The 26100-nt window shown below is 40.9% G+C and overlaps 1 protein-coding gene across 16 annotated transcripts in view; it reads right to left on the bottom strand.

The window, feature by feature from the left end:
* Positions 1-1389: 1389 nt before the first annotated feature.
* Positions 1390-26100, bottom strand: part of DTNA (dystrobrevin alpha) — a 224508-nt gene continuing 199797 nt past the window's right edge. For 13 of the 16 annotated variants that reach the window (XM_064706057.1, XM_064706045.1, XM_064706046.1 and 10 more), the window contains 6 exons: positions 24912-25008; positions 19561-19720; positions 16689-16778; positions 16010-16178; positions 15165-15297; positions 1390-4913 (listed from right to left, as the gene is read on the bottom strand). In XM_064706057.1, coding sequence (XP_064562127.1) covers positions 4758-4913; positions 15165-15297; positions 16010-16178; positions 16689-16778; positions 19561-19720; positions 24912-25008 — 805 coding nt within the window. In that variant the 3' untranslated portion in view covers positions 1390-4757. Of the gene's footprint in view, positions 4914-11871; positions 11917-15164; positions 15298-16009; positions 16179-16688; positions 16779-19560; positions 19721-22824; positions 23649-24911; positions 25009-26100 lie in introns of those variants that run through there. The other 3 variants (XM_064706058.1, XM_064706059.1, XM_064706051.1) reach the window with 2 other exon arrangements.

The following is a 26100-nucleotide window of genomic DNA, read 5'->3' as shown; positions in this document are numbered from 1 at the left end:
TGCAAATGAAACTAATTTATTTCCTCCTCTATGAGTCTATTTTCCTTGCAAAAAGCAGTTAGAGTAACCAAGAGGCAAAGAGAAAAACAGCCCTTGCCTATAAATTAGTTTTCAGTGGCTCCTTTGTTCCCCAGGGGCCATAGACTTGATTGTGGGTTAGGAAGCAACACAGCAATTTGGGATTATGCATGGATAAAACAGGGTTATCCTCATGAGCTTATATGTCATCATACATTACAGTCTTGTGGATATGAATTTGGACTGGGATTGTGGAGGCGAAGTCCAGCAGATCTGGCAAACAATTTACAGTGTGAAATGGTCATCTTTATTGAAGAATGTCAACGTGTAGACAGGAGAATTAGGGCAAATAAACCCTGGTGATTTATAGGTTACCACAGCAGCCAGGGCTGAAGGAGGCAGCAGACTGGACTTTATCTGCTTCCCAACACACCGGGGTATCTGCTGAGTACAGAGAGAACATTTTTGGTTTGCTGCTTTCCATCCAACAGACCCCTCCCTGCTGTAGCTCACAGGGCAGCTAACAATTGTGAGTGCACATCTGGGGATGTTTGGGATGTCAGTGACACACTCTGGGACAGCAGCTGCAGTGCAGATGGGAGGGGCTGCCACCACACACAGCTGCACCACTGGCCACTCCAGATGTTGCCACGTCCTGATGAGGCAGCCCCCAGCACTGCATCAGAACACAAACTTGCTGCTTTAAAGAGATTTTGTGAGCTCTTGCTTTGCAACTCCACGCTCTTTCAGGTCAGCAACCAGTTGCAATTACCAACAACTACAAGGAAAGGCATCTTAAAGTGTAATTGGAAAAACAGACTTTGTGCTCATCTGCAAGAGAAGAACGTATGGCTGTGAATGGTAAAGCCATTTAAACACGCCTGTTCCAATGTTTTCTTCCTTCTAAGGCCAGAGAAATACAGTGGTTAAGAAAAAAATTACACTATTGCAGATAATTTAGGTTCCTGAGAACCATGTACCGCCTTCTAAGTTTGTACCAGGCACCTTGTCAGGCCCTGATGTCATCTGCTTATGGTCATTGTCATTGCTGTTAAGGGGAATCAGGGGCAGGTGTTTTACAGATGGGGAAATTCATTTTCAGCCTGTGAAACTGCTAAAGATACGGAGAATTAAGAAAGGAAGAAAGAAGAAACTGCTTGGGCCACTGAAAGCAGGTGCTGCTCAGTACCAAGTTCAAAGTGCTGTGGAAGGTGGTGGAGGGGGTTCTGTCATGACATGGTGGAGGAGCCAAAGACTAATTGCTCGACCACAGGGACACACTTTCCTTCTCTACTGGAAAAAATGCTGTTTGGGCTCCATGGAACAGGACATTGAAAACCAAAATAAGCCACAAATACGATGCTCCATAAATTCCTTTTAAAAATCTTTTTAATGAAGAAATAATTCCATTCCAAAATATAGACACACAATTAAATAGTTTAATCACTTCAAAATATAACATGTCCCCAGTAGGTTCCAACACACACACACAAAACAATACTGAACAGCAATACAAAAACCCCATACAATAGCATTTCTGTTACAATACCAATGAATATCGTGACATTTTTAGTGTCTCTGCATCTGTCTCAAGTGGTGTCAAGTACAGTGTTTTAAAAATGCGTTGCAGTTAGTAGCCTCAAGATGTAACTCTTCATACTTTTTTTTGTTGTTTTTTTGGTTCAAAGGTAAAAATGCCCTTTATTCTTCAGGACACTGTGGAGTGCTTGTTGTTCACAGCTCCGTCTGCTGAATTGAACCAGTGTGATCACAGCAACCCGAGGTTGCAATATTTACAAGGTCTATCTACAGTAATTGCCAAGAACCAATAAGAATGGGAGAAGGTGACGACTGAAAGTAAAGGCGGACACACTTATGATAAATTATGATGCAACAATTTGGCTCATGCATATAAGAAAATACATATTATATCACAACAAAGGCCACACACCTTTTTATGCAGTTTAGTTAACATTACTACTTACAGACAACCCATTCTCCACCTTCGCTTTGGACATTCAAGGACCCTACACATCTTCACATCCCTGTCTCCTGATTCCAAACCACTGGTTTTCCTCCAGTGACAGCAAAACCACCCGGAGCTTTGACGGTTGTGGCAGGCCATGGGTAATCAAGAAAAGGGCCATAGCAGGGACCTCTTCTCTAACTGTGTTTGTTTTAATGGCCGCAAACCACAACCAAAATAATAGTCAACAAACAGACAAAGACCAGCTGGGTGAAAATGCAGCCAGCTTAACAGTTGGGAAAATGCTTAAAATAGACATTTGCAGAGCTAAGTAAGAGGTGCTTCATCTCAGAGCTCCAGGGCATAAGGGACCCAGAACTCCTAAGGGATCATCCTGTTGACACCAGCCTAAAAGAAATGTGCTTGATTAGTCAACTTCAGTTCTTACTCCTGGTTCAGAAGCTCTTGCACTGGATTTAGGCTAGTGCATCTATTTTAAGCATGGTGACAATGAGCACGTAGACATTAAGGTGATGAGAGGGATCTATTACTTTGGGTACAGTTAAACATGACATGGGTTGAATTAATCAGCCATTGCACATAGCTGTGTTCTAGCTTGTTTTCTCCCTGTTCAGGAAATGCTTGCCTGGAATCCTGAGCTGACAGCAATGTCTACAGGTTCACTGGAGTAGCTTAAAACATGGAGTGCTAGGCACTAGTGGAGGCTAACTCATTCCTGAGAGGAGGTTGGAGGAGGGGAGAGTGGAGGATATAGTGCCTGCCTTGCCAGGATGGCACATACCCAGGAGCAAAGACCAGTGACTGCAAAAATGAAAAACTTACATGAAGATATCTGGATCCCTTAGTATGCATTTGGATGTCTGAGAGCAAGCCCAGGTATGCAAGGATATACAGACAAGAGATCTGTATACATAATAAAATGATATGAAAGTGAAATGGCAGCAGCTCTTCCATACAGATACTCATTCCCTAACACATAGTGCCCAGGGAAACAGCCACGAGCCTGGAGAATGCATGCAAACAAGTGGACTTACTGGGTCAAGCTACATAGCAATTTCATGTAAACACGGCAGCACATATCCACGTCACCATGAAAGCAAGGACAGACAAGCCACGGTAACCTGCTTTAGATGGGTATCTCATCACTTGCTGTAGGCAAACTGTGCTGGTGTGAAATATCTGTATGAAACACCACTGTGTTCAGGGCTGTTAGACAGTGTCACTTCAGGTCAGCCAGGCACTGGAAGCCCAGTCCTGCATTAGGGCAGTAAAGTTACCTTGGCACAGAGGTGGCCCCGAGCTAACACTGCACAGCTCAGGTGGCCAGCATGGGACACCTCCTGGTGTCCCTGCCCTGCTGCTGCTCCAGCTGTCCCTGGCCTGGCTCTGGTTCCTCTGCACGGCAGTGCCATGTGCCACAGAGGTGCCACCTTTGTTTTGGAGCAGGGTGCTCTGGGGAGCATGGTGATGCTACTTTGTGTCAATGCCCGCTCAGGAGTAACTGTAGGTTTGTGGTCACAGCAGAGCAAACACTTTTTAGCCAGCAGCCTCACTGCCTAACCCTGCCTAATGGCCACGTCAGTCCCCTTTCTCCTGAAATGCCTTGATACTGGAAAAATACTAAACTGGACGAAACATTCTGTAACTGTATGCCTGTCCTTTCGCAAGAACCCACTGCTCTTCTTGTGCTTTTCACTGAGCGCTATTTCTCCATCCAGCTCTGAAAGAGTCTCACCACACATTTCCAAGAGGGCATGCAGAACATCTGGTGGCTGGCTAAGGCAGTACACATTCGGAAATCAAAAGGAAACAGTTGCAAGCGCACTTTAAGCCTGTACATTTAAAGCTGAAGGCCTCGAAAATAACATAATGGTAGGGGGCAGGGAGGAAGAGGAGGGGCAGAGAGATGGAAAGAGCTGGTTTGTTGAACACATGCTGACTAAAGCTAAAACATCAATGAAACAATACCATGGAGGATTATACATAACATCAGTCAGTTCAGGGATCTTATGGCACCTGTGGTTTATAAACAGCTTTAGCAACGAGTATTTCAAAACATAGTTCACAGTTTTAAGAAGATCTGTGCTGATTTAAAAACTAGATTCTATATCATTTGAATGTCACCTTTTGTATATGATATCTATTTGGAAAAAAAATATTTACACTAACTTCTATGGCTGATTTGTTAGACTATTTTGAAAGAAACATTCCTAAGTTACACATTAGCCCTAAATTAGAGAAGTTTATTATTATTATTAATTATATTATTATTATTTTAGTACATTTTGTATAAGCCTTAATTTAAAGACTTGCAAACAAATTGCAAATATAGTCTGGTACTTTGTTTTTTGGGCTACTAGATATATACACTCAGGAGTATCATCGTTCAGTGTTAAATGCATAATTGTAGCTTTTTATTTCTCCCGTGGAAAAAAAAATGTACAGTGTATAGTAAACCAATCTACTAAAATCTTAAAGTATTCAGAAATCAAATTTCTAACTATAAACAGTATTGTCATTGTAAACTGAACAGGTTCAATATCATGTGCAAAGGGTTTACGTGAGTTATTAACAGCGCCGCCGTGTGTGACAGCAGCACGTGCGTCAGTCTGTTTGCTTCGCCAGTAATGAGCCATGTTACAGAAGATGTAGCTAATATAAGTTAGCTTTAAACAAAAGTCTTGTTGTCAAAAAACACACATCTACAAACTACAACTCTTAGAACAAAAGTACTGTGCTACAGTCCTCAGAATTAGTTATGTGATTTTTTCGTCAAGAGACGCTGCACCTCTTGGTTCCACTCTTCTGTGAAGTTCGCAGCTGAGTTTTCTTCATCATCTGTCCGAAAGCAGCTCTCCTCATCATCAGTTCTCACGTAGCTTTCATTGTCTGTCTGACTGCAGCTTCCCTGTTGAGAAACATTTATGGAAGGTTTTTAAAAAATTTATGGAAGATTTTTTTTTTTAAAGAGTGCTAGTTTAACATGCTGCATTCATGCAGGCAGAGTAAGTGAAGCCTCCGACTGCTGCTTCATTGAGAGAAAAAGGGAGCTGGCATTGCAATTCCTGTGGTTATCCCTCCAGGAGTTAAAAAAGGAAAAAAGCCATTCCACCTAGGTGAGCTATAGGTATTTGAGCTGTAAACAGCAACTTCCAGGCCATGTGGGAAGTTGGAAACTTCCCTTGTCATAGGCAAGAAGACTGTTGCCTGGTCTGCTGTGGGACCTTGGGGTAACTCAGTCTGCATTGACACACATTTGCAGCATTCCCATTTTCCCTTACACTTTCCCCCTCCAGCTCACTCTATAAATAGACTATTGAAAGTGAAACCATGGTTCATCCACCTTGTGCAGTGTTCAGCCACTTGATTTACAGCCACTCACCATCATGAGCCTCCCCTCACATGTAAATATCTTGTATGCTTTACTGTGTCTAAGAAAAACTGCAGTTATTTGAAAGGATGATTCTGGGTGCTACAGCTCATGAACAGCCTAGTCCACTGGTGCACAGTTTCTGCTGGTGCTCCTCTGTTGTGGTGTGTTTTAAGCTTTCAGGTCCCTTCCCCAGGTGTACCAATACCCTCTTCCCCTCCCCCCCTCGTCCCTTGCTGAGTGAGTCCTGTCAATCAGGCTTAACATTCCAACAAGGCGTTGTGTGGTTGGTCAAGTTCAAAGGATGCCCCTCAGGCCTGGGGGTCATTGGCCTGTCTAGCTGTCATTCTCCCCTGAGACCCTGCCCCTCCCACCTGGTTGGTGGCTCACCTGTCCCCTCCCCTCCCCCTGCCCCAGGAGCTTAAAAGGTGAATCAGGCCATGCAGCTGGCCTTCTGTTGGAGCTCTTCCCAAGATGCAGACCTCTGTAACCATGGAATAAACGTCTGGATATTAAACCCTCCAGCAGAATCTTCTCCTTTTTCTCTTCACCATCGCCTGAAGCTTTCCTCCTTAGGTAAACGGAGTTCCTAACAAGCCTGGACTTGTTTAGTGCCCGGCTGCAACCACCAGCACGCTAAAGGTGTCTCTGGGGTGATACACCACAGCTGCCGCCTTTGGCCTAGCAGCGAGGGTCAGACTGGCCCAGGCACAATCTAACTGGTAATATTGGGATTCACATTCCAATACTCCTCTGTATGCTGAAGCATCAGTGAGTATGTTAAATTCCTACAGAGTATGAAGAGGCATCAAAGTTTTAGCTGGTAACGGAAAATGCTTGATAGGTTACTGCTGCTTCTTCTCAGAACAATGTCAGGATCTACAGACAGGCAATACTGCAAACTTCTGCTTCTGGCACATTTCTTGTAATGGCACTGTTTACACATTTGACCCTTCCTAAGTAAAGGAACTAATTTATTTTTTTTTTAACTACCTCAGAGGGAAAACCAATCTGCATTGCATGAGATACAATAATCACAGCATAATATACCACTCCCCACACATGAATTCTTTCCTACTCCACTCAGACATAAAGCTGGCCTAAAAGATGGGAGATGAAATGCAAATTACTCTGGCAAAAATAGTTAAATTAAATCTGATGAATGAAGAAAGTTCAGGTAGTTTAGTTTGCTGCTTCCTCTTCCTGAGACCATTTGATTGTCTTAATTATTCAAGCACAAACACTTCTACCCCATTCCTTAATACCTAAGCATGCCAAATGGTATGATGATCTTAATTTAGTGTCTCCTTGTGCCAGATGGTTACAAAAGACAAGCATTAACATTTTGTTGATAAATGCAAAGGAAACCTGCAGTGCAAGTCTACTGAGAGTTTAATAAAAATTTCTGAGGTATATCTTAAATGATATCTTTTAAAAATCAGGCACCTGTACTTCTTAAGTCTGCAAACTAATTTGGTAATCTTAGCAAAGGAACACTGCTCTTCACAATTCAGACAAAAAATGCAAATCAAAGGCATGGAAGAGGTCAGTTCTCAGCTGTCTGAGACTGACTTTTACTGAATCAGCTTCAGGGTTATGTAAATAATACTATCCTTTAAGGTGGAAAAGATTATTCAGACCAGCCTTTAACCCAGCACTGCCAAGCGTCACCACTAAACCATATCCCCAAGTGCCACATCCACATGCCTTTCAAATATCTCCAGGGATGGTGACTCAACCACTTCCTTGGGCAGCCTGTTCCAATGCTTGGCAACCCTTTTGGTGACAAAGTTTTTCCTAATATACAAAAATATAGGAACATGTCATATTTCGTGATGGTACCATTATAAACCACAAGAGTAAAATAGAGTGGTATGTGAAACATGGGATGCATTAAGATGCATTGACAGTAATGTTAAGTATTTGGGTTTGCTTCATATTTTCTGGATAAATTACTTCCCTTTGGTGGACTGTGGGAAGGGTTATTCTAAATTCTCCCCAGGCTTCTCTCTGTTTCACAGTCAGGACTGGGATAGAGATATTTTCTTACAAGAGATAATGAGTACTAATGAACCTCAGAGCTCTAAATTCACTGCAACATTTTGGAAGTGCCAAAATTAATTCCAAGTTAAGATTCTTATGATTTTTCATGATATAAAACTGTTTCTAGACCTCTTCTTTTACTTAATCCACAGCTTCTTTCTGTTACTTGCCATTCAGTGATTTTTCAAAAAACATCCTTATCACTTGTGTAATTTTAGAACTGAATTCACAAATTTAAGCTCCTTCTTCCTTGATAACTTGGTCACAGTTTTTTTACAGTGTTTTTTACACCTACATGCTAAGAAGAGGAGGACTTAGGGAGAAAAATAAACCAAAAAGAAAACCAAAACATAGCTGAGTGAATGTAGCAGACATTTTTGAAAATTACTGTGCTGTTATCCTCCTGTTATTTTCAAATTGAATGGTCCAGATAATGCTGGCTTTTATGTATTTGCTCAAGAAAAAACCAAAAAAGACTGGACTAGACAGACCACACTCTCCCTTGGGTTTTATCACCTGGCATCTGATGTGTTCTTAATCTCTGCAGGGAAACATGAAAACAGAGGTTCAAAAAAAATGGCAAGAGATGAGAAAAATATGAAAATGTTACTCAACATGAATTCTGCCCTGGAAAAACAGTCAAGTTGAATACATGGTATTTTAAAAGAATACATTCATATAAAACACTTGAGAGGATTTGGGGTCTTAGTTTTTGAAAAAAAATTCCACCTGTTTCAATAGAAACCATTCGGTCACTTCTGCAATGGAAAATGTCTCCCCAGGACACCCAAAGCCTCAGATCCCACAACAGTTCATGTTACAAGGTTTTGAGAGAGTGGGAATGGAACTGAATCTTTAACTGAAATTATTAAATTTTGTCAAGAGAGGGAAAATCACAGTCAAAATCTGAGAACAAAACCTGCAATAAAGCCTCCTATCTGTACTCCCTCTCAGTGGATGCCTTAGGTCTGATTTCTATTAGCTTTTCACACCTTCTCCCCTGTTTTAATAATGCACATACATGAATTAGGCATGACCAATTCAAATGTGTGCCAGCACTAAGGAAGCACAGCTTTAGAAAAATCTAGGAAATTGTAGGTCTCGTGAGGACATGTCCACTGCATGAGTCAACTGCAACTAAGTGAAAATGATAACTTCTCAACCAGTCTCTGAAATGCAAGATTTCTGCTCCCATTGGCTGCCCTTGGCAAAAAACCAAATGCTATCAAGGGGATAAAGGTAAAATAACATCAGAGTTTCACCTAATGTCAAGATCTGCCTCGTACCTGCTGAGAACAAGCTCAAATTCACTCTGCTTCTTTACTAAAAATAAAACAAGTATATTTAACATAAAAAGTAAATTGAAAACATAATTAAATTATTTTCTATCCATTACTGGAATCACTTGTTCTCTTGGGAATTTGTTATATACTAGATGCTATTTCAAATCAATTCTGGAAAATTGTACATAGCACTTTTAAAGATGTAAATAGATTGCAAAAATCATCAATCAAATAACATCAACTTCAGATGAATGAGGAAATGAACAAAACTCTGTGGCTGGCCATCACCAGCAATATCACAAGGAGCTACAATAAAGTGATCTAATTTTCCCCGCCCTCCTTTTTTTTTTTTTTTTTTTTTTTTTTTTAATAAGTACAAGCATAATACTGGTGTGAGAAAGTCTGCTGACTTTCTACTTCCTATGGCCACCTAGGGCCATATCAGCTGTACTGATATCACTATTGAATGAATAAGGGCTTAGAAATAAAAATCTCCATGCAGCTTCTAAGCTTCAAGCAAGAGCCCAATGGAAACTGCAAAAGCACTTTAGATACTATGAGTGGTATAAACTATTTTGAAGTTATTTTTCCAGTGCTGTGAAAGGTAAGTACCAAATAAAATACACAAGATATCACAGACTCCCATATTCACAACAGAGTGAATCTTGAGAAGATCCACTTACCGTGTGCAGATGTATTTATCATAATGTACCATAATGCATTTTGTTCTTGTGGATATAGGCGAAGTGCCAAGTCCACCAGTTTTGGATACCAATTTCTGTAGGGTTGGGCTTTTCTAGCTCCTGGGAATGCTACACTCTTTGGTACTGGCCAGAGGGCTCCCCTCGAAGCTACGAAGAATTTCACTATGAAAATCTTTCTTTTTGACAAGGTTTCAAATCATTCAGGAGATGAGACAGTATCTCAGTCTCAGATATCTGCTAATTTGAGACGGCATACAGATTTTCAAGAAAGCTAGGCTTCCAGGGCAGTATGTTTCCCCACATCACTATGTTAACACTACTTCCCAAAAAAAAAGGAAACCTTATATAGAATTGTCTGAGTTTTGTAATTCTAATTAAAAAGGTTTTTTTTAAAATTATTATTGCAAATTATAATTATATTCACTTATATACAAAATTTCCACTATATACGTTGTTATACATATATATTGTTGTTGAAATATCTACTTTCCTTTCACATGACCTGTTCTAAAACTGACAAATGCACCAAAACAGAGTAAGGAAACTTATTCTGCTGGCAGTAAATGTTTAGGGAACTTTACATGGCTCATGTTTTTAACAAGACTACTGAGAAAATGAATGTAACCCGAGGAGCAACGTTAGAAGAATTTTTATGAGCAATTATTTGGTGTTTATAGTACTCTGGGTATTGCAGTTTATTTGCTTTTCACATCCAGTTATTCTGCTTCAGCTGCAAGAGACACTAAGACAGATGCCTTGGAAATACCCTTTAGCAGCTGCTTTCACAAGGTACACATTTTAACAGTCAAATTTCACTGTCATCAGAAGACACAAACCCCTTGAATCAGGGTCATGTTTTACCATCAAAACTGTCATGTAAATGAGGAGGTCTAGGATAAAACATGACACACAAAATTTAACAATGTGAGTTCCTGTTAGAGTTGGCACAGGCTTGTTCACTGGTTTTGCTCATCTGAACATGACCCTGCCCAAGCTCCAGTGTCCATTTGATTGTTGACCTCTGCTTGCTTTCAGCTCTGGCTCTAAGGAAGAGGCTCAGTCTGCAGATCAGAATCAGATCCCTATTCTGATTTCTCCTCCCTTTCCATCCCCATCATCCCATGGTTCAGTGTCTCAGCAGGATGGACAGCACCATCTCACTGCCATCTTCACAGCTAGGCACTGCACTCTCCTGGAGAGCCAGAAATGCAGAGTCCATGGCTTCAGAGGAAGCAAGAAGAAATGTGTGGTCTCCCATTTCCTGGGCAAATGTTCAGAGTTACAGGCTACTTCACAAAAATAGATGTTGTCTGTCTTCCTGAGGAAAAACACAATTGCTGAACTTGGCAGTAACCCCACTGCTGCAACTGTGAGGTTGGCACGTGTAAGAAACATGCCCTCAATATGGTGACGCCTTGTTGGGGCTACCTAAAAACAGAGGTCCGGCAAAACTAAGGGAATAAAAAGCTGTTATATTTATTGAAGGACCTTCAGGTACATTTCAGGCAGATTAAGCCCTCCAGGGCTATACCCAAAAAATGGATGACAGGTCATGAGTTTTCACACTTTTACAAGTGTGGTTGATTTGCAAATTGGGGGTTAATTTTCCAATTACAGCTTCAGGTAATGAAGTAATTTACCCCAAGTTTGCTCAGCCCCAGCTCACTTCTGTTTACCTCTCTTGGGGCCTGAGGCAGTGAGGTGTCATCGATTCCCAGGCCTAGAGAGGAATTGTTTGGTCTGACCAAAATGGGAAGACAGTAGCTCCATACGGAGTTTAGAGTTACACACTAAAGAACTGCAGGATTACAAATATATGAAAAATATAAAAACGAAAATTCTAAAGCATCAATGGGACAGCAGGGAATTTACAGATCTTGCCATATTTCTGAACTGCCAGCTTCGATCCAGTAGCTGAGTGCCTTCCACTTTTTGGGGACTTTTTAAACTTCCATAACTCATCTGAGGGCACCTCTGTGGTTAAGCAGCTGGTGGATTGCTTTCTTTAATGTTTGTGTAAGTCTTCTTTCACACACTAGAGTAGATGTTCTGATCTCATAAGAAATTATTTATTTCAGTTATCCTAGGAAGACTAAAGCATTGAATGGAATTAAACTCAGGTCTCTTGAAATGTAATCTCATTCCTTATCTACTGGACAAGGCTTCTCTGTACTGGTTAATATATTTGTCATCATCCCCAGGGAGAAAAGCCCATATTCTCACTCTGATGGTCCACAAAGGAAAAACATAAAAAGGGTGACAGCTTAACAGAAATCCTTGGGACTAGGACTAGAGATCCATAAAGTAGAACTGATTCAGAGAGATTCTGAGGCATCCCAACACAGGTTAAAAGGAGAAAGAAACAACATCGCCACATACATTCAGGTGCCACAAGATACATTGCAACTGAAATGTATATTATGGGGATTAATTCCAAACTTTCTTCTAAATTATAATAATACTTACTTGAGAGGAGAGAGAAGAATATTGCACTCAACTTTGCAAACTGACCTGTAGACAACAAAGGACAGAAAACAGGAAGATGACAAATTAAGCCTGTGAGCAGCCAGGCAGTGTATTATTCTGAAAAAAAGCCATGCACAAGCCTAGAAATAAAGGGAGCTATTAGGGACCCAGAAAATAAACCCAGTGAAAACTGTCTTACACAACATATCAGCAAAAGACTGTACCAAGAACAAAAGTGGAAACAGATGTGGGAGGATACACGCTGTTAGCATTTACACTTGTGCATTAAATGTGTTTGGGTTTTTTTCTGATACAGATACTTGTTATTTACAACATGCTTAAAAAAAAAGAGAGAAAAAGAAGCCTCCTCTAAGGTTTCATGTCTCTGATTTCCCTGTGTATCTTGGCTTTTTCATACTAATTTAGAGTTCAGCACAAAAATCTTTCTTGGACACAAGGTGACACAAAATAACAAGAGTGGGTTTGGGCCAACCATCTTTCATGCTACACTACATCTACATGTTTTTCTAAATGTGCTGATTTTACACGAAGTGAGACATTTAATAACATAAAAATGGTTACCAGATTGTTACTGAGGTGACCATTCTGCACCCTTAGTAGGAGTTCCTCCTTGCAGATTTTTTCAGCTGACAATTGCATTACGATAGCTACAGCTTCTGGCTTTCTTTGGCAATCCAGATGAATGCAGTGTATATGTGAGTACAAACAGTAAAACAGCTTGTAATAAATTCCAATGGTTTGATGCAAATGAGAATAGTTGACCTGGCCTCTGTTCAACAGGATACCCTAAACAGAAATTTTCCAATTTTCCTTTGTTTTTCCAAGTAGTAAGCTGTGGCTTTTTTAGGATACTCAGTGAAATTAGCAGAAAAAGGGATAGAAGAGTGAAATACCACAAACAAACAGTAAATTGCAGAGAACAACCAATGCTAAAGCACATATTCCAGGGTCAGTATATGACACACTCCAACCAGCTCCTAATCATCTTAGCAGTCCCTATTAACTTAATACCTTTTCTTGCTTCCTTTAAACCCATTCCCTATTTTAAACAGCATCATCCATACTGGGAAGGACTTCTCATGCATTGGCATTACATGCTTTGGGGCTGTGGTATCAACTAAAAATAGATTCTACTTACAAGTCACTACTGTCAAATCACTGCCTGATAGGAGCTGACAATCTCACAGACAGTAAAGTACATCATGAAACTTCTTCTGAAAAAATGCTGTTAAGCAGAACTTGTCTAGAATGAGGACTTTCTGTTCCCTCAGTGAATACATTTTTGACAAAAAAAAAAAGCTTTTCCTTTCTTTGGCCAGGGGAGGAGGTGTGTGTATGGTGGGCTTTTTGTCTGTGTTTGTCCCCTGGTGGAAACAAATAACGTAAAACAATGGGGAATAAACTTCACTTGTGTGTAGCCTTGGCTCACCTAAATTCAGGAGTTTTATTCTGATGTTAACAGGGAGAAAATTTCCTCCCTTCCTCCTGGGAACGTTGGTGGAACACAACAGAAAAACTGCTTTGACTGAAGCAAGAGTAACACCTGGTGCCATCAAGTGACATACATAACTTCTCCTGCCCTTTTCTGCAGTGCACATACATCCTGAATTTTATGCATGTACAAAATCCCATTGTAACTCATGAAACTCACTTAACACTATTGCCATATATTACACTTCCATACTGTAATCAAAATACAGTCAAACTAGTCTGTTGTTCTTTCTAAAGAACATGGAATTTTTACCAGCAAGAATAACATTTATTATTTGATGCCTGACAGCTGGGACTATTTAGGCACCCCTTCTCTAGACTGACACCTACGTTTCATTACATCAGCAGCAACTGTTCATCCTGTTCAGAAGCTATAAGGCTGTGATTTTTAACCATTCCTTTCTTGGATAAAAAGTTCTGACAATTCCCCCCAGTCACCTGCTGTTGCCTTAGTAAATGATCTAAAACAATCCTGCTCCTTTTGTCATGTCCTTAAAGACCTTTGCAATGAAATTACTTTTGGCAACCTACCACAGGAATGTAGCAGGTCTCAACAACAATAACAAAAAGATGTTCACATCAACCTCAAAGTTACCTCAAATTTTGACAAGACTCAGTGAACTTTTACAAGACTAACACATCCTAGCAGCTCTACAGAAAAGACCAAAAGAGCAGCCAATCTTCATTACAACACAAGCCTGTCAGACACAGATCGTCTCTAAAGTGACCAGCACTGAACAGTAGAGGAAAATTACCAGAAAAGAAAGCTAGATTTTATTAGCTCCTAGAAAACAGCAGTATAAAGAATTGCTGCCCATAAAGTGATTTTGAACCTCATTGGCAGACATCTGGCCTCTCAGAACATGTCTAATGTGGTTTTTGTACCCCATTTAATATGTTCTTTAGAAGCAAGGTCCAAATTTGAGCCGATAACCATGTGGAACAAAGTTATTTTTGCTTGCTTCAGCTTTGCTCCCAAATAACTGAACTAGGTTTTCCCTCTTATTGACACTACTTCTAACTTTATAAGAAGTAATGTATTTTAAATTCAGATATTCCAAGTCAGAATAACTGAAAACATGGCAGAAATCTGCAACATCAGGTAGAGGTGGAGACCATGATGCAAATATGGGCATCTACAGAATTCCAGCTCCCCCTGGCATATTTGCTTTGCTCAGACTCTTAAACAAATGCCCTTTTAAAGCTTCCTCAGGGAGGTGTTTAATAACAAATCCCCAGGCTTCTCTGCATCAGATGCTTGCTGAATACTTGGTTCTCTGGGATACAATTCATTCCAGACTCTTTTCTGTACCTCCAGATTCTGACAAAGACAGTAATACAGACTGTACCTGAGCTTCAGTTCACACTGGAGAAACCCTTACGAATGTTTCTTGCTATAGGAGAATAAAAACAAAGAAAGGAAATACCAGGACACCTTGACACCACCAACCAGTAATTATGGTAAGTGGGGAATGAGCTCTAAGTGATTGGTGGGCATGGGCAGAGAACAAGCTCAGAGGCAGTTCTGTCCCACCTGGTTCCCTGGTACCCTTATGGATCACTGCTGCTTCAGGCAGTGTGGTCTTGTTGGATATGCACAAGGGCTGGATGCATGTGTGTCTGTGTAAGGGTGGCAGCAGCTTTTGGAATGTGACTGCTCTGGTAACCCAGAAGAGATCACACCCCAGAGCCCAGGGCTGGTTAGATGGCTCTGGGCACTTGAGGGCCATCATCCTTTCTCACTGATGGAGAAACAGGGGCAGTTGGTGTCCTTCTCCCACCTGGTACGCCTCATCCTGCAGCTTCTGCTTCAGGTACTCCTCCATTTTCAGTTCATTCTCCAGCTGGCGGACAGAGTCATTCTCATAATTTTCATCATCTGCTCTGACATAGGGGTCTCCATCTTCTGTAACCCTAAAGACAATTATTAATAAATAGCCTCCTGAGATGACTGACATTCAGAGTCAATAAAACCTCCCTTTATTGTAATCTATGAGGACTGTGGGATACTTTCAGTCTAACCACATGCTCCACTAGTTAGTATTTTCCTGGCAGCTGAGAACACTTCTGTTATTTCCCTCTCTCACGAAGTACACCAAAGGGCATATTCTGCTGAAGGCATTCCCCTAAGGAAATGAGTAACAAAAGTTCTCAACAACTTCATACAAAGAGGCTGAACTAAAAATAACTAGAAAGATGCCTATTGTCTTTAAACGGAAGGATCAGGTTGAAAAACTGAGTAGGTCAATCAATGAAAAGCATTCTGTCTTTTCCATTTACACATTTCTCCTTTTCCAGTGAGCCCCAACAGGTCCCTCAGTCTGGATAAACAGGGAATAGGACTGCAGGGCATGTTTGGGAAAACAGCTGTCCAACAGCATCCATGCTGCTTGAGTGCTCCAGGCTGGATGTGAGACAGCTCACTCCTGAGGGAGTCCTAGGTTCCAGGCTTTATTGTTTACAGAGCCCACTACTATGTAACCACGAAGCAGTCCTCACTTGCATTTATGCTTTTTTTTTTTTTATAAACCCAAATAATTGAGAGGGAGAGGAATTCCTGCATGCTGCACACTGTTTTCAGAGGAGGAAGGAAGAGATCAGGAGGAGGTGCCGGGCAGGTACCCACATGTCACTGCGGATGGAGCCGGTGGCAGCAGCGCTGTGGATGTATCCCGGCTTGCGGGCGTGGATCTGGGCCAGGAAAGCCTTCTCAGATGTCGGGGATGGAACCAGATCATCAAAATGAGTCCGGCCAAACTCTGAATCCACATTGCTCTCTGTCTCGCTGCCCACTTCTGGGAAGCAAAAAGTCCCATTTAACTTCCACAAAAGTACATTTGCCTATTTCTTTAAGCATTTCTTTGCCTTCCCAACCAGGAACACCATCTCCTTGTAGTGATTAAAAGCATATTATTCAACTTCTATTAGCAAAATTTACAGTTTTCTTCGTGTGGTGGGACCAAATACTGAAACTTTTGCTTATCTCAGTTATTAGGTAGGATATTTTAATGGTAATACTACAGACTGCATCTTACACCAGGTCCTGTATGATCTATGTTAAATGTAATTTCTAAAGAGTGAAATCTCACTCCATGTGGAATCACAGTCAAATTTTTCACTGTATCCAGCTGCACCTCACATCCATGGCTTTGAGAACTGCTGAGTTCCAAAAGCTGTTACTTAGGGATTTTTTTTAACAAAAGCATAAAAAGTTTTGAAGATACATATCTTCCTACTTCCCACTTTTTTCATACAAATGTAAGATGTCACTGTGGCAACTATTCCCCCTCATATGCCTCACTCACCAGAATTTAGTTCTTTTACCAAAGAAGACATGGTGTTGGTGATTGAATCTGCTGCCACCAGCAAATCATTTCTTAAGTTTCGTCTCGCACCTGAAGCAAGGGATGGACAAAGCACAAGTTACCATTATTCACATGACATATGTTTTACTGTTGAAAGCAGTTGTGACCCCTCTGAAAACTGTCATTGTGAATATTCAGGGTATCAAAGTCCTTGTGAAGGGCACGTGCAGAAGAGTTCTCTGCAGAATGGGCTCATTTACTTATGCTGTATGCAAAAGCAGAAGCCAATCCTCATGCTTCATTTAATCACAATGCCAGATATGTGGAGATTATTCATTGCCATCAAGCTTGCATTTGTGTGGTGACACCAGCAGACCAGGCCTGGAAGATTAAATCCAGCGTGAACTCATTTACAGTGCCTGTGGGGGAGGAGGGAAGAAATGAAGTGTTTTCTCCAGGTTCCCAGAGCTCAGTTTAATGACACCATTATTGCCAGATATTTGCCAGATAATTATGGCAAATGTTGAAGAAACACACTTGACCTCATCCTTCATGAAGACTATATGGATTTCTCTCCTCTGCTCCCTCTCAGCCTCTCCTGCAGCTCAAGGACTTTCTTGTATATTCTATAATTTACTGCCTCTCTCTCTCCCTCTCCCCAGCCCCCCTTGTTTGTTTTTTTTTTTTTTTAATAAAGGAAGCACTACTGCTTCTCTAAACAGCCTCAGGCTGCTTTTAAACTCTTTCTAATAATGCATCCAGAAGTGTTTCCCTGCTGAACCTGGCAATATTCCCTTAACCATCAATCATGAGAGATTCTTGGGAGCTGCATGGAATACTCCTTCTTTAGGAGGGTACTGTGGGTAACATGTGCTTAACTCCCTCAAATCCCAAACACAGATACTATTGTTGAATAGCTGAATAATCAATATATTCCACAGAATCACTAGTCTTCCAAATGCAATTATTTACAGGAATTGGCTACTGTAGATTTTTTAATACTTGCTGAATGCAAACCAATACATTTAAAAAAGTTTCTCAGATCCTGAAGAGTTTTTTTTTTTTTTTAATGTATCCATTAGTAAATAGTTACTGGAATGTAAATTATAGTAGTTAAACTCTCTCTTACACACACAGACAACCACTCCCTCTCTAAAGTCTTCCCAAATTTATACCTCTGAACTATTGCAAATGTTGTGAAAGAGAAATGGAAAAAATGAAGAGAAAATGTTCTTTAACCATGGCTTGTCTGCATTATGTGTGCAGATCTCTGTTGGTGCAGCAGAGAATGGAGCTATAAAACCTCAGCCCAACCCCCTCACAAAGTCATATGTCAAGATGTGACAGAATGCTGGCTTCAAGTTCTTTGGCTTTGACCTTCCCATCTAGAGCTTGCAGTAAATAATGACACAAGCCTACGTATTTATCAAAGGCAGCAGTTTTAAAATGTGATCACATGACTTCTTATATTGCTTTTGATCTTCAACAGAACACGTTTTTACACTTAAAATGCATTTGCCTGAGGCAGACTTAGCATTGTTTATGGATATTTTATTATTTATATATTATAAATAATATTATTTATCTTACTCTTAACTCTAGAAGTGGCTGTCCCATAACAGCATAGGAGCTAGGGCTCCATATTTTTGCCTGTCTTGATTTTTCTCATAGCAGAAAAAAAGGAAAACATATTGCCTGTTTTTCTTTTGCCACAGAAAATGAGATTAGCAGCAACCTGTTATGTTGGGACCAGCACTTATGCCTATGTTCAATACCTGAATTGACCAGTGCTATAGGACAATGTTCTTGATTGCATTACAGATTCAACCTTGTCAAAAAATACACACAAAGACATAATTCACAGGAAAATCAAGGGGAAGGGTGCCTGAGAGGGCTGAACTGGGTTCCTGGGAAGAAGCATGCCTCCACTGTGGCAGAGGAACTTCTGAGCTTACATTTAAACTTATGTTTAATTTTTGCTGGGTAAAGAGGGGAAAAAACTTATTTGGATCATAGAAATGCAAATATGCAAATATTTTACAGAGAGCAGATTAAAAAATTAGGAGTATTTCTTCATTTAGACAACACAGACTACTCACTTTCTGTTATTCAACATAATAATTTAATTTATGGCCTTAGAAATTCAAAACAGGTTAAAATGTATTCTTACTCGAAAAAAGAGTGGGAAGGCGATGACAGTTTTCTGGAAATGCAAGTAAAGGGTTCACCTAGACTTTCAGACTTGATTCCTGTCATGTCTAACTGCACCCTTCTCAGGCCCAAGGCAAAAAGACAAGGGACAACAGTCACAAATTGCATCAAGGGATGTTCCAACCAGATAGAAGGACAAGGAATTTACACAATAAGGACGGTGAAACACTGCAACAGAGAAAACGAGTGACAGGAGCCATCCAGAACTCAGCTGGTAAATGTCCTGAATGGTTTGATCTCACTTTGAAGCCCTCTTTCTTGGGGCAGAAGGACACAGTGACTCACAAAAGCCCTTTCCACCTGAACTAATTCTATGATTTTATCATTTACTTCCAGCAAAGTCTTTTTTTAAAACAGACTGACAATGCCTGCTGAGGTCAATAGCAATTTTTCTGGTTAACAGAGCAGTGATAAGAAGGAATCAAAATTCCTTCTTACCTCAAGCTCTATTAATTGCCATCATTGTCCAGTTTCTGCTACTTGCTTGCTTTGATGGCTGACAAAGTTGATTTTCAATTGCAAAAAGCAGTCATCACAGACATTTTTTGTTTTGTATTGTTTCATTGTATGCATCTCAGAAGCTCATTATGTCAGTAAAACCACAAGAAATAATGATTCTCCAGTCTCCAGGCGCCTCGGAGAAGCTGTTAGCGAGACTTACTTTGCGCAAAGGCTTCCTGCACATCTCCTCCCACCCCGGTCAGAGAGTCCTGAGGCGCGTGGGTCGGGGTGGAGCAGGCAGAGGCAGACCTGATGGGCATGGGGATGGGCCGGCTGATGGTGTGGCTGGGCGAGGAGCGCGGGGAGCCCGCCCCCTGCGTCTGCAAAACAATCCAGCTGTTAGTCAGGGGCTTTGCAAGGGCCTGCCTGCTCTCCTGGCCACCCACCCCTCCGTTTAAAGGCATCGTGCTGCTTGTACATCAGTTGGGGAATGTTAATTTTGCTAGAAGAAATAAACCGAAGTCAGTTGTTAGTTGACAGCGAGGCTTCTGTGTAGAGAAACAGTAAGGAGGAAAATATGAGTCAAGGTCTGACTTCCTCCAAGCATGGGAAAATGTCAGGCAGCTAAATTAAAAAAAAATCCAAGTTAATAAAGACCACACTGCAGAGCTCTCTGCCCTCTCCCCTCTCACTCCCCCCGTTCACATGCATGTCTGCTAAGCTGTAACCCATTCTGGCTGGGAGAAGGGAAAGCTGCTGGCACCAGCCTGGCTTTCAGCCTGGCCAGGGAACTGGAGCAGCCCCTTTCAGCACAGCCCTGCCCTCCATCCCCCTGCAGGACAAGTTCATGGTACGTGCAACCTCCCAGTCACATAAAGTCTGACACTCTCAATAAATAACACACATTTCTGCTTTTTATTTGGAGCTAGAGAACTATTTAAACCACTATTAAATTATCTGCTCCACATACTCAGACACTCCCAAAACACTGTGGGGATAGGGCAATATAAATCCCTGCCATGGGTTCAGCTGCTGGAAGTGAAATTGTTTTAACACCAGTCATATAAATGTCATGCTGTTAGCACCTCAGTTAGGATCACTTAGCTGAAATTCAAGCAGACTTTTAAAAAATTGCAATTTTTACTAATGCAGCTAGGTGAATGATATCAAGACACATAGCACTCTTCTCACCCTCTGTTTCAAAGTCCTGGGAATGTGCATCCATGTAAGAACAAACTAATGCTGGAACCCACATCAAACTGCACACAGCTTTTGAAACCCAGTGTTTAGCAGATGCCAAGGATGGAGGTGGCTTGAGTGCTTTTAAAGGTGAACTGCAACACAAGCTCCTGGTTGTTGTCAGTCAAAAGTGACTGGAGAGGTGGTGTTTCCCTTATCCTGGCTTTATTTTAAAAATACAGGAGGATTTCTTAACTCTTCCCATGGCGTTTATTTTGACTTTGGCACTGATTGCCACTGCAGCTCTGATTATGTTTGGCAAATATGTTCTAAGAAAGACAAGAGCAGGCCATTGCAGGTTTGAGTGCAGCATTGTCCTTGAGAATTTTATAAATTCCTGACCTGGACCATAAATAATGTATCAGAATACTAAGTATTTGTTCTTTTATCCTATCACCTCTTTCTAAGAGACATTATCACCTGAAAGCCATCAAAGGTAAATTAATTTTATGAGAAATAAGCACATTACTGATGGAAGGATGGAGGATTTAATACTTATAATTTCTTTAATTATTGGTTTTGGAACATTTACATGATGGATGGAAAAAGCAAATTGAATATATAAAGGCCAGATGCTCTCCTGTTTCTAGAATCATCGATACCAGCAGAAATGGAGATATTTAGTCCTCCAGAAGAAGGGCCCAGAGCAACTTGAAGATGCTTCAAGGTCCTTGTTAGTCACAACCCCTGCACATCAGGCAGGGCACCCAGGATCTACAGCTTTCCTCTTTCATGCCCTGATGGAGCACATTGCATCCTCACTGAAACACATCTGCAGAAGAATTTTTGGTTCTCAGCTCTCTGAAAGACAAGTGCCATTTTTCCTTAGCTCCCTTTTGCCTTTGATCTCTGTTCTGGGAACACTAACAACAGTGGGAACTTTCACTGAGAAAGATGACGAAAAAAAGGGACAAAATTTGCTTCCTGCCATCAAGTCATGTTCAGGAATGAACTTCAGAATAGGCATTTTATTTACTAAAAATAACAGATGCCTGCCTGTACTTCTGGGCTGGAATTTTAAGAGATGTGGAAACTGCTGCATACCCTGTGCTTACCCTCTGTCTGCTCTGCAGCTATGACTGAAATCTTGTGTTTATGATAAACACAAAATGTTTGGGAAGCACAGGAAGATGAAGCTTTCAGAGTTCCTTGTCCAGGAAAAAATCTCACTTTTTATACTATTTGGGCAGTATGAGATGGAACTGATGAACAGCAAGTTAAAATAGCAGGATATTAGGGAATGCCTGATTTCAGAGAGGTGAAAACTCAATCTATTTCACTCATTTAGATCCACCTCCGCCCAGGTTTGTGGCAATGAAGTGGTATTAGGATTGGATTCCTGCTTAGTGTTATCAGGAGAATTGTGGTTTTCAAAGGCTGGACCTAATGGTCTGAAATCTGCTATGATAGCCAGTCTTAACTTCTTGGTAAGGTCAGCAGAGAAGACAAGCCCTGAGTTGCTCTCAAACCTTGACAGCTCTACCAGCTAAGGACTAAAGCATGCTGAAAGGGGAGCTACCACAGCCACTGTGGATATTTGGATGGCTTCAGCTTTTGTGTAGTACTTTGTTGCAGCTATCAGTGCTCTCGTGCCTCCCAGGAAAATTTTCAGGTATTTTATTTAATTCACCATCCCTAGTCAAATTGCTACAGCTTTTAAGTTAACTCTTGCTAGACAGGAAAATTTCCCCACTATCAAGTGTCATGCATGCTTAGCATAAAATGCTTGAAATAAAAACTGGCTTTACAGGAGTTTTAGCCCATTGCTCCCTCTGCTGGTACTGAGCTGGGATGACATATGGGGAAATCACACAGCCTCATCAAACGACAGGGATGTGAAGAACTCATTATCCTTTCTGAAGGAAGGGCAATGGAGAAATAGATAATTCATAAGCATTAGATGAATTGCCAGGCTGCTCATTCCAATTGAATTCCTCCAGAAATTAATTTAATCCTGTTTCTCTCAACAGATCATGAAATGGCACAGCATAATGGGGATCATTAAATGGAAATGGTGAGAGTAATTCTTTAGCATCATCACCTGGTATTCAGTGAGGCTATTACTCTTGGAAAAAAAAAGCCATAAAAATACCTCATAGCAGCCTGAAAATGTCCTTTCACTTACACTGTCCAGTGAACATTTTACATGATAAGGTAACTCCTGTCATGCTGAAGCTTCTCTTTTGTGAACAGATCTTCAGAATCAAAAAAGACATCCCTTACATGGAGGTGGTATTTGGGCAGATTTATTTTTTTGAGTGCAACTCTACAAAAATTAGCCAAATGTTGGTTTTACAAAGGTAAGCATTAACTACTCTGGATGCTGTATCACAAACAGAACACACCAGACTTGTGACTGCACTTCTGCTGATGAAAGCAGGAGGAAGAGCCTTTTGTTAAAATGAAACACTTTTACTGAACTCATAAATCAGACTGCTATCTGAGAAGTGCCTTTTTTTAAAAGCCTAATATATTTCCAAGATCCATTACAATACTGAAAAGCTCAGAAACAATTAAATCTTCTAAAATTTAGTATTATTAATGTAAATACTTCCTCTTTTTGATCTAGGTTGCAGGAAACATTTATTTCCCTAAAGACTCATGGGACTGTTAGCATCAAGGGCAACTTTTAAAGATGTGCACACTATGCCCTGACTTTTTGGATAAAATGAGCTTTCAAACTTATTACCCTCGTCTAATTTAAGCTCAGTTATGCTTTTCTTGAAAGTAAAAAGCTTCTCATTACATTTTCAAAATGTTACCTGTTGAATTCATATTCTAGATTGGTTTCACTACATTTGAGGTGTGATTTTTATACCTTACATGTTTTAATTTAGAGGAGTGAGGAAAAGATTCCTTGTAGCCATGACTCACTTTCTAGAGCACATTGTGAAAATTGCTCCAAGACACATGTGGGAAAGAAGTGCAAAATATTAATTTTGGTCAAAAGAACACACACACACTTCTCAAGCAAAAGAAGGAACACAAATCACAGGAACACAATCAGATTTAGGAGTTAGTGAGGTATCCAAAGTGCAGTTAACTTGCTACCTGTTTCAATTCTTCTTCCTAAAGAAAAAGAGGATCAGCACATGAGATGAGCCAGCATGTAAGTGAAGAACAAAAGCCAAAGCCAAATTTGGAGCACAGGGTTAAAGGTGCAATCAAGATAGCTGAAGATATGAGACCAGGTTATGTCCCACCTCTGCACACTTTGAAACACCAGAACAGTGCAAAGTTTGCAGAAAGCTGCTGTCATTTCCTACCCCAAATTTTCTCTGTCCAGCTAGTGACTAACAGCAGGCAGCCTTCACTGCTGGTTGTGGCACTGCAGCATTTCATGGGTAGAACAGAAAGTATCCTGCCTAGTTCCAGCTCCCAAAAATCTGCTGGCTCTTCAGTGGGCCCTGCTGCTGAGGTGCCACCAATTTGTGCATTGTGGCTGCAAAGCCTGTGTCTGAGGAGGGGCAAGTGACAAAAGGTGACAAACTCATCCTTTGATGCAAATGGATCTAAATGGATGTATGTTGCTAAATGGGTTTCAGTGAAATTCCTTCTGCTCTTATCTGAGCCATATTTGACCCAAGTTGCACTGAAGTTCCATGAACTCATTTGAGCTGCCATAGATAACTAAAGAGTCTCCTGTGCTACTCAGGGAGCTTTCTTCTTATGTGAATTTGTGGCATCATCTGTCCTGAAGTACATCAGGTAAAATAAGGCTGCAAATAAAAACACATATTCCATCTCACCCTAGCCTCTGTTTAAATGCACATGTTTTTTGATATCTTGGTTCTTAACTGAGATCCTAGTTGAGACATGCTTCATCTCTTTAACAAGGGCCTGCTTTTGCATCCCTGAAAATGAAACAAGTGTTGTAGGGAAAGCACCTCTGAGCTGAGAGAGGTAGATGTGGCTGTTAAATGACTCATCTGACAAAACCAGCAACTGAATAAATTAAAGAAACTTGAACTTAAGTACAAAGTTAGAGGCCTAATGACTCTATACTGTCAGCTGCAGTGAATAATAGTGTACAGCACTGAGGTTTTTTCCTTACAGCTAATAGTTAACTTGTTTTATGTTTCAGTTTCTTTTCTTTTTCTCACTCCTTTTAGCAGTAGGTGACAATAATGATGCAGTACTGCTACAGGAATGACATCTGAGCATCCTCTGAAACCCCTGAATTAAAAGACCAAGGCAAAACATAAGAAGGGAGGGAAACACAGTCTCACAGTGGGTAGAAACAGTCAGGTTCTGCAGAATTCTGTGGTTTCATATTCTCCCTCTCCTCTCTCACTTTGTGTTTTCCTTGGCAGTAGCAGGTGCAGCTCTTACCTTCAGCAGTTTCATGAGGCCTTCCAGCTGCACCATCAGCTCCCTTCGGCTTTCCTGGAGCGCAGACATCCTCTGTTCCAGCTCATCCTTCCTCTGCCTGAGAAACAAGAAGACCTGATCAGGCCTTACCCCCCACAGCAGCAGCAGCAGCAGCTTTTAACTGCATCATTCTGCCAGCCCTACTATGGGGACAGATGCCTACAGAGCACAGGAAAGCAAACACACAGTGTGAATTCAGCACAGGGTTTAGAAATGTGGCTCCATGAAGGCAAGGGAGCTCCCTCTCAGTGGGAATCCTCACAGGACTGAATAGTGATTAGGGAAAAGACAGACACTGCCACAGACCCTTCTTCAAAGAACAAATGAGGTTCAAACAAGCTTGTGTTATAGTCCCTTGTGCAAATGCCTGGCAATTTTAGCTTTGGAACTCTCTAGTCAATAACATCACTAGCTGTCAGGAGAAATTAAAGCCAAGCCCTGAAGGACAGGAAATTACAGCAGGGGCACTGAACACAGTGAGATATGAAAGAAGCTAAGAGAGTTCATAAATTCAGACAAAAACCCACAGTAATTTGCTTTTGTTTCTATTTTTTTTTTCCTGAAAACAAGGGGAAGACTATCACATAGTACAGATATAACAGCTTGAAGTTAGCTCTCTGCACTCAGAGTCCAGTGCTGGCTGTTGTGACAGTGAATACTGAGCCACTCCAAGTGTGACAGTCTCTCTGTGCCCCCATAAATCTGAACAGCTTTGATTCTGCGCAGCTCCACTGCACAGGATGGGGGAACAGCACTTGCACATGTTAAACCACTAAATTGTGGGAGGTCTCCACCTAAAAACAAAATAAAATTGTTGCCTCCTGGAAGTTATGATATAATTGACATTGTTACTGAAAAATATACATATATTTTATATTCTACTCTATTGCATATAACATACAAACACTATGTTGTTAGCCTTGTACTACCTAAAAATATGACAATTTAATCCTAAATGGAAGAGCACTGGAACCAATGAGACTTAAGTAGATTTCCTGTATTTAGGGCAATATGAAACCCTGGTTTTGAGCCTTCACTGTAAGTGAGCAACTACAGATACAGACAACACTGATTCCTACAGGACTGCTCATGTGTGCTATCCCTCACCTTTATAATAGGATCATATAGTAACACTGCCAGGTTGCATTTA

This window comes from Zonotrichia leucophrys, chromosome 2 (genome assembly GCF_028769735.1).
Source record: "Zonotrichia leucophrys gambelii isolate GWCS_2022_RI chromosome 2, RI_Zleu_2.0, whole genome shotgun sequence".
NCBI lineage: Eukaryota > Metazoa > Chordata > Aves > Passeriformes > Passerellidae > Zonotrichia > Zonotrichia leucophrys.
This window is presented reverse-complemented; position numbering and strand designations above follow the sequence as displayed.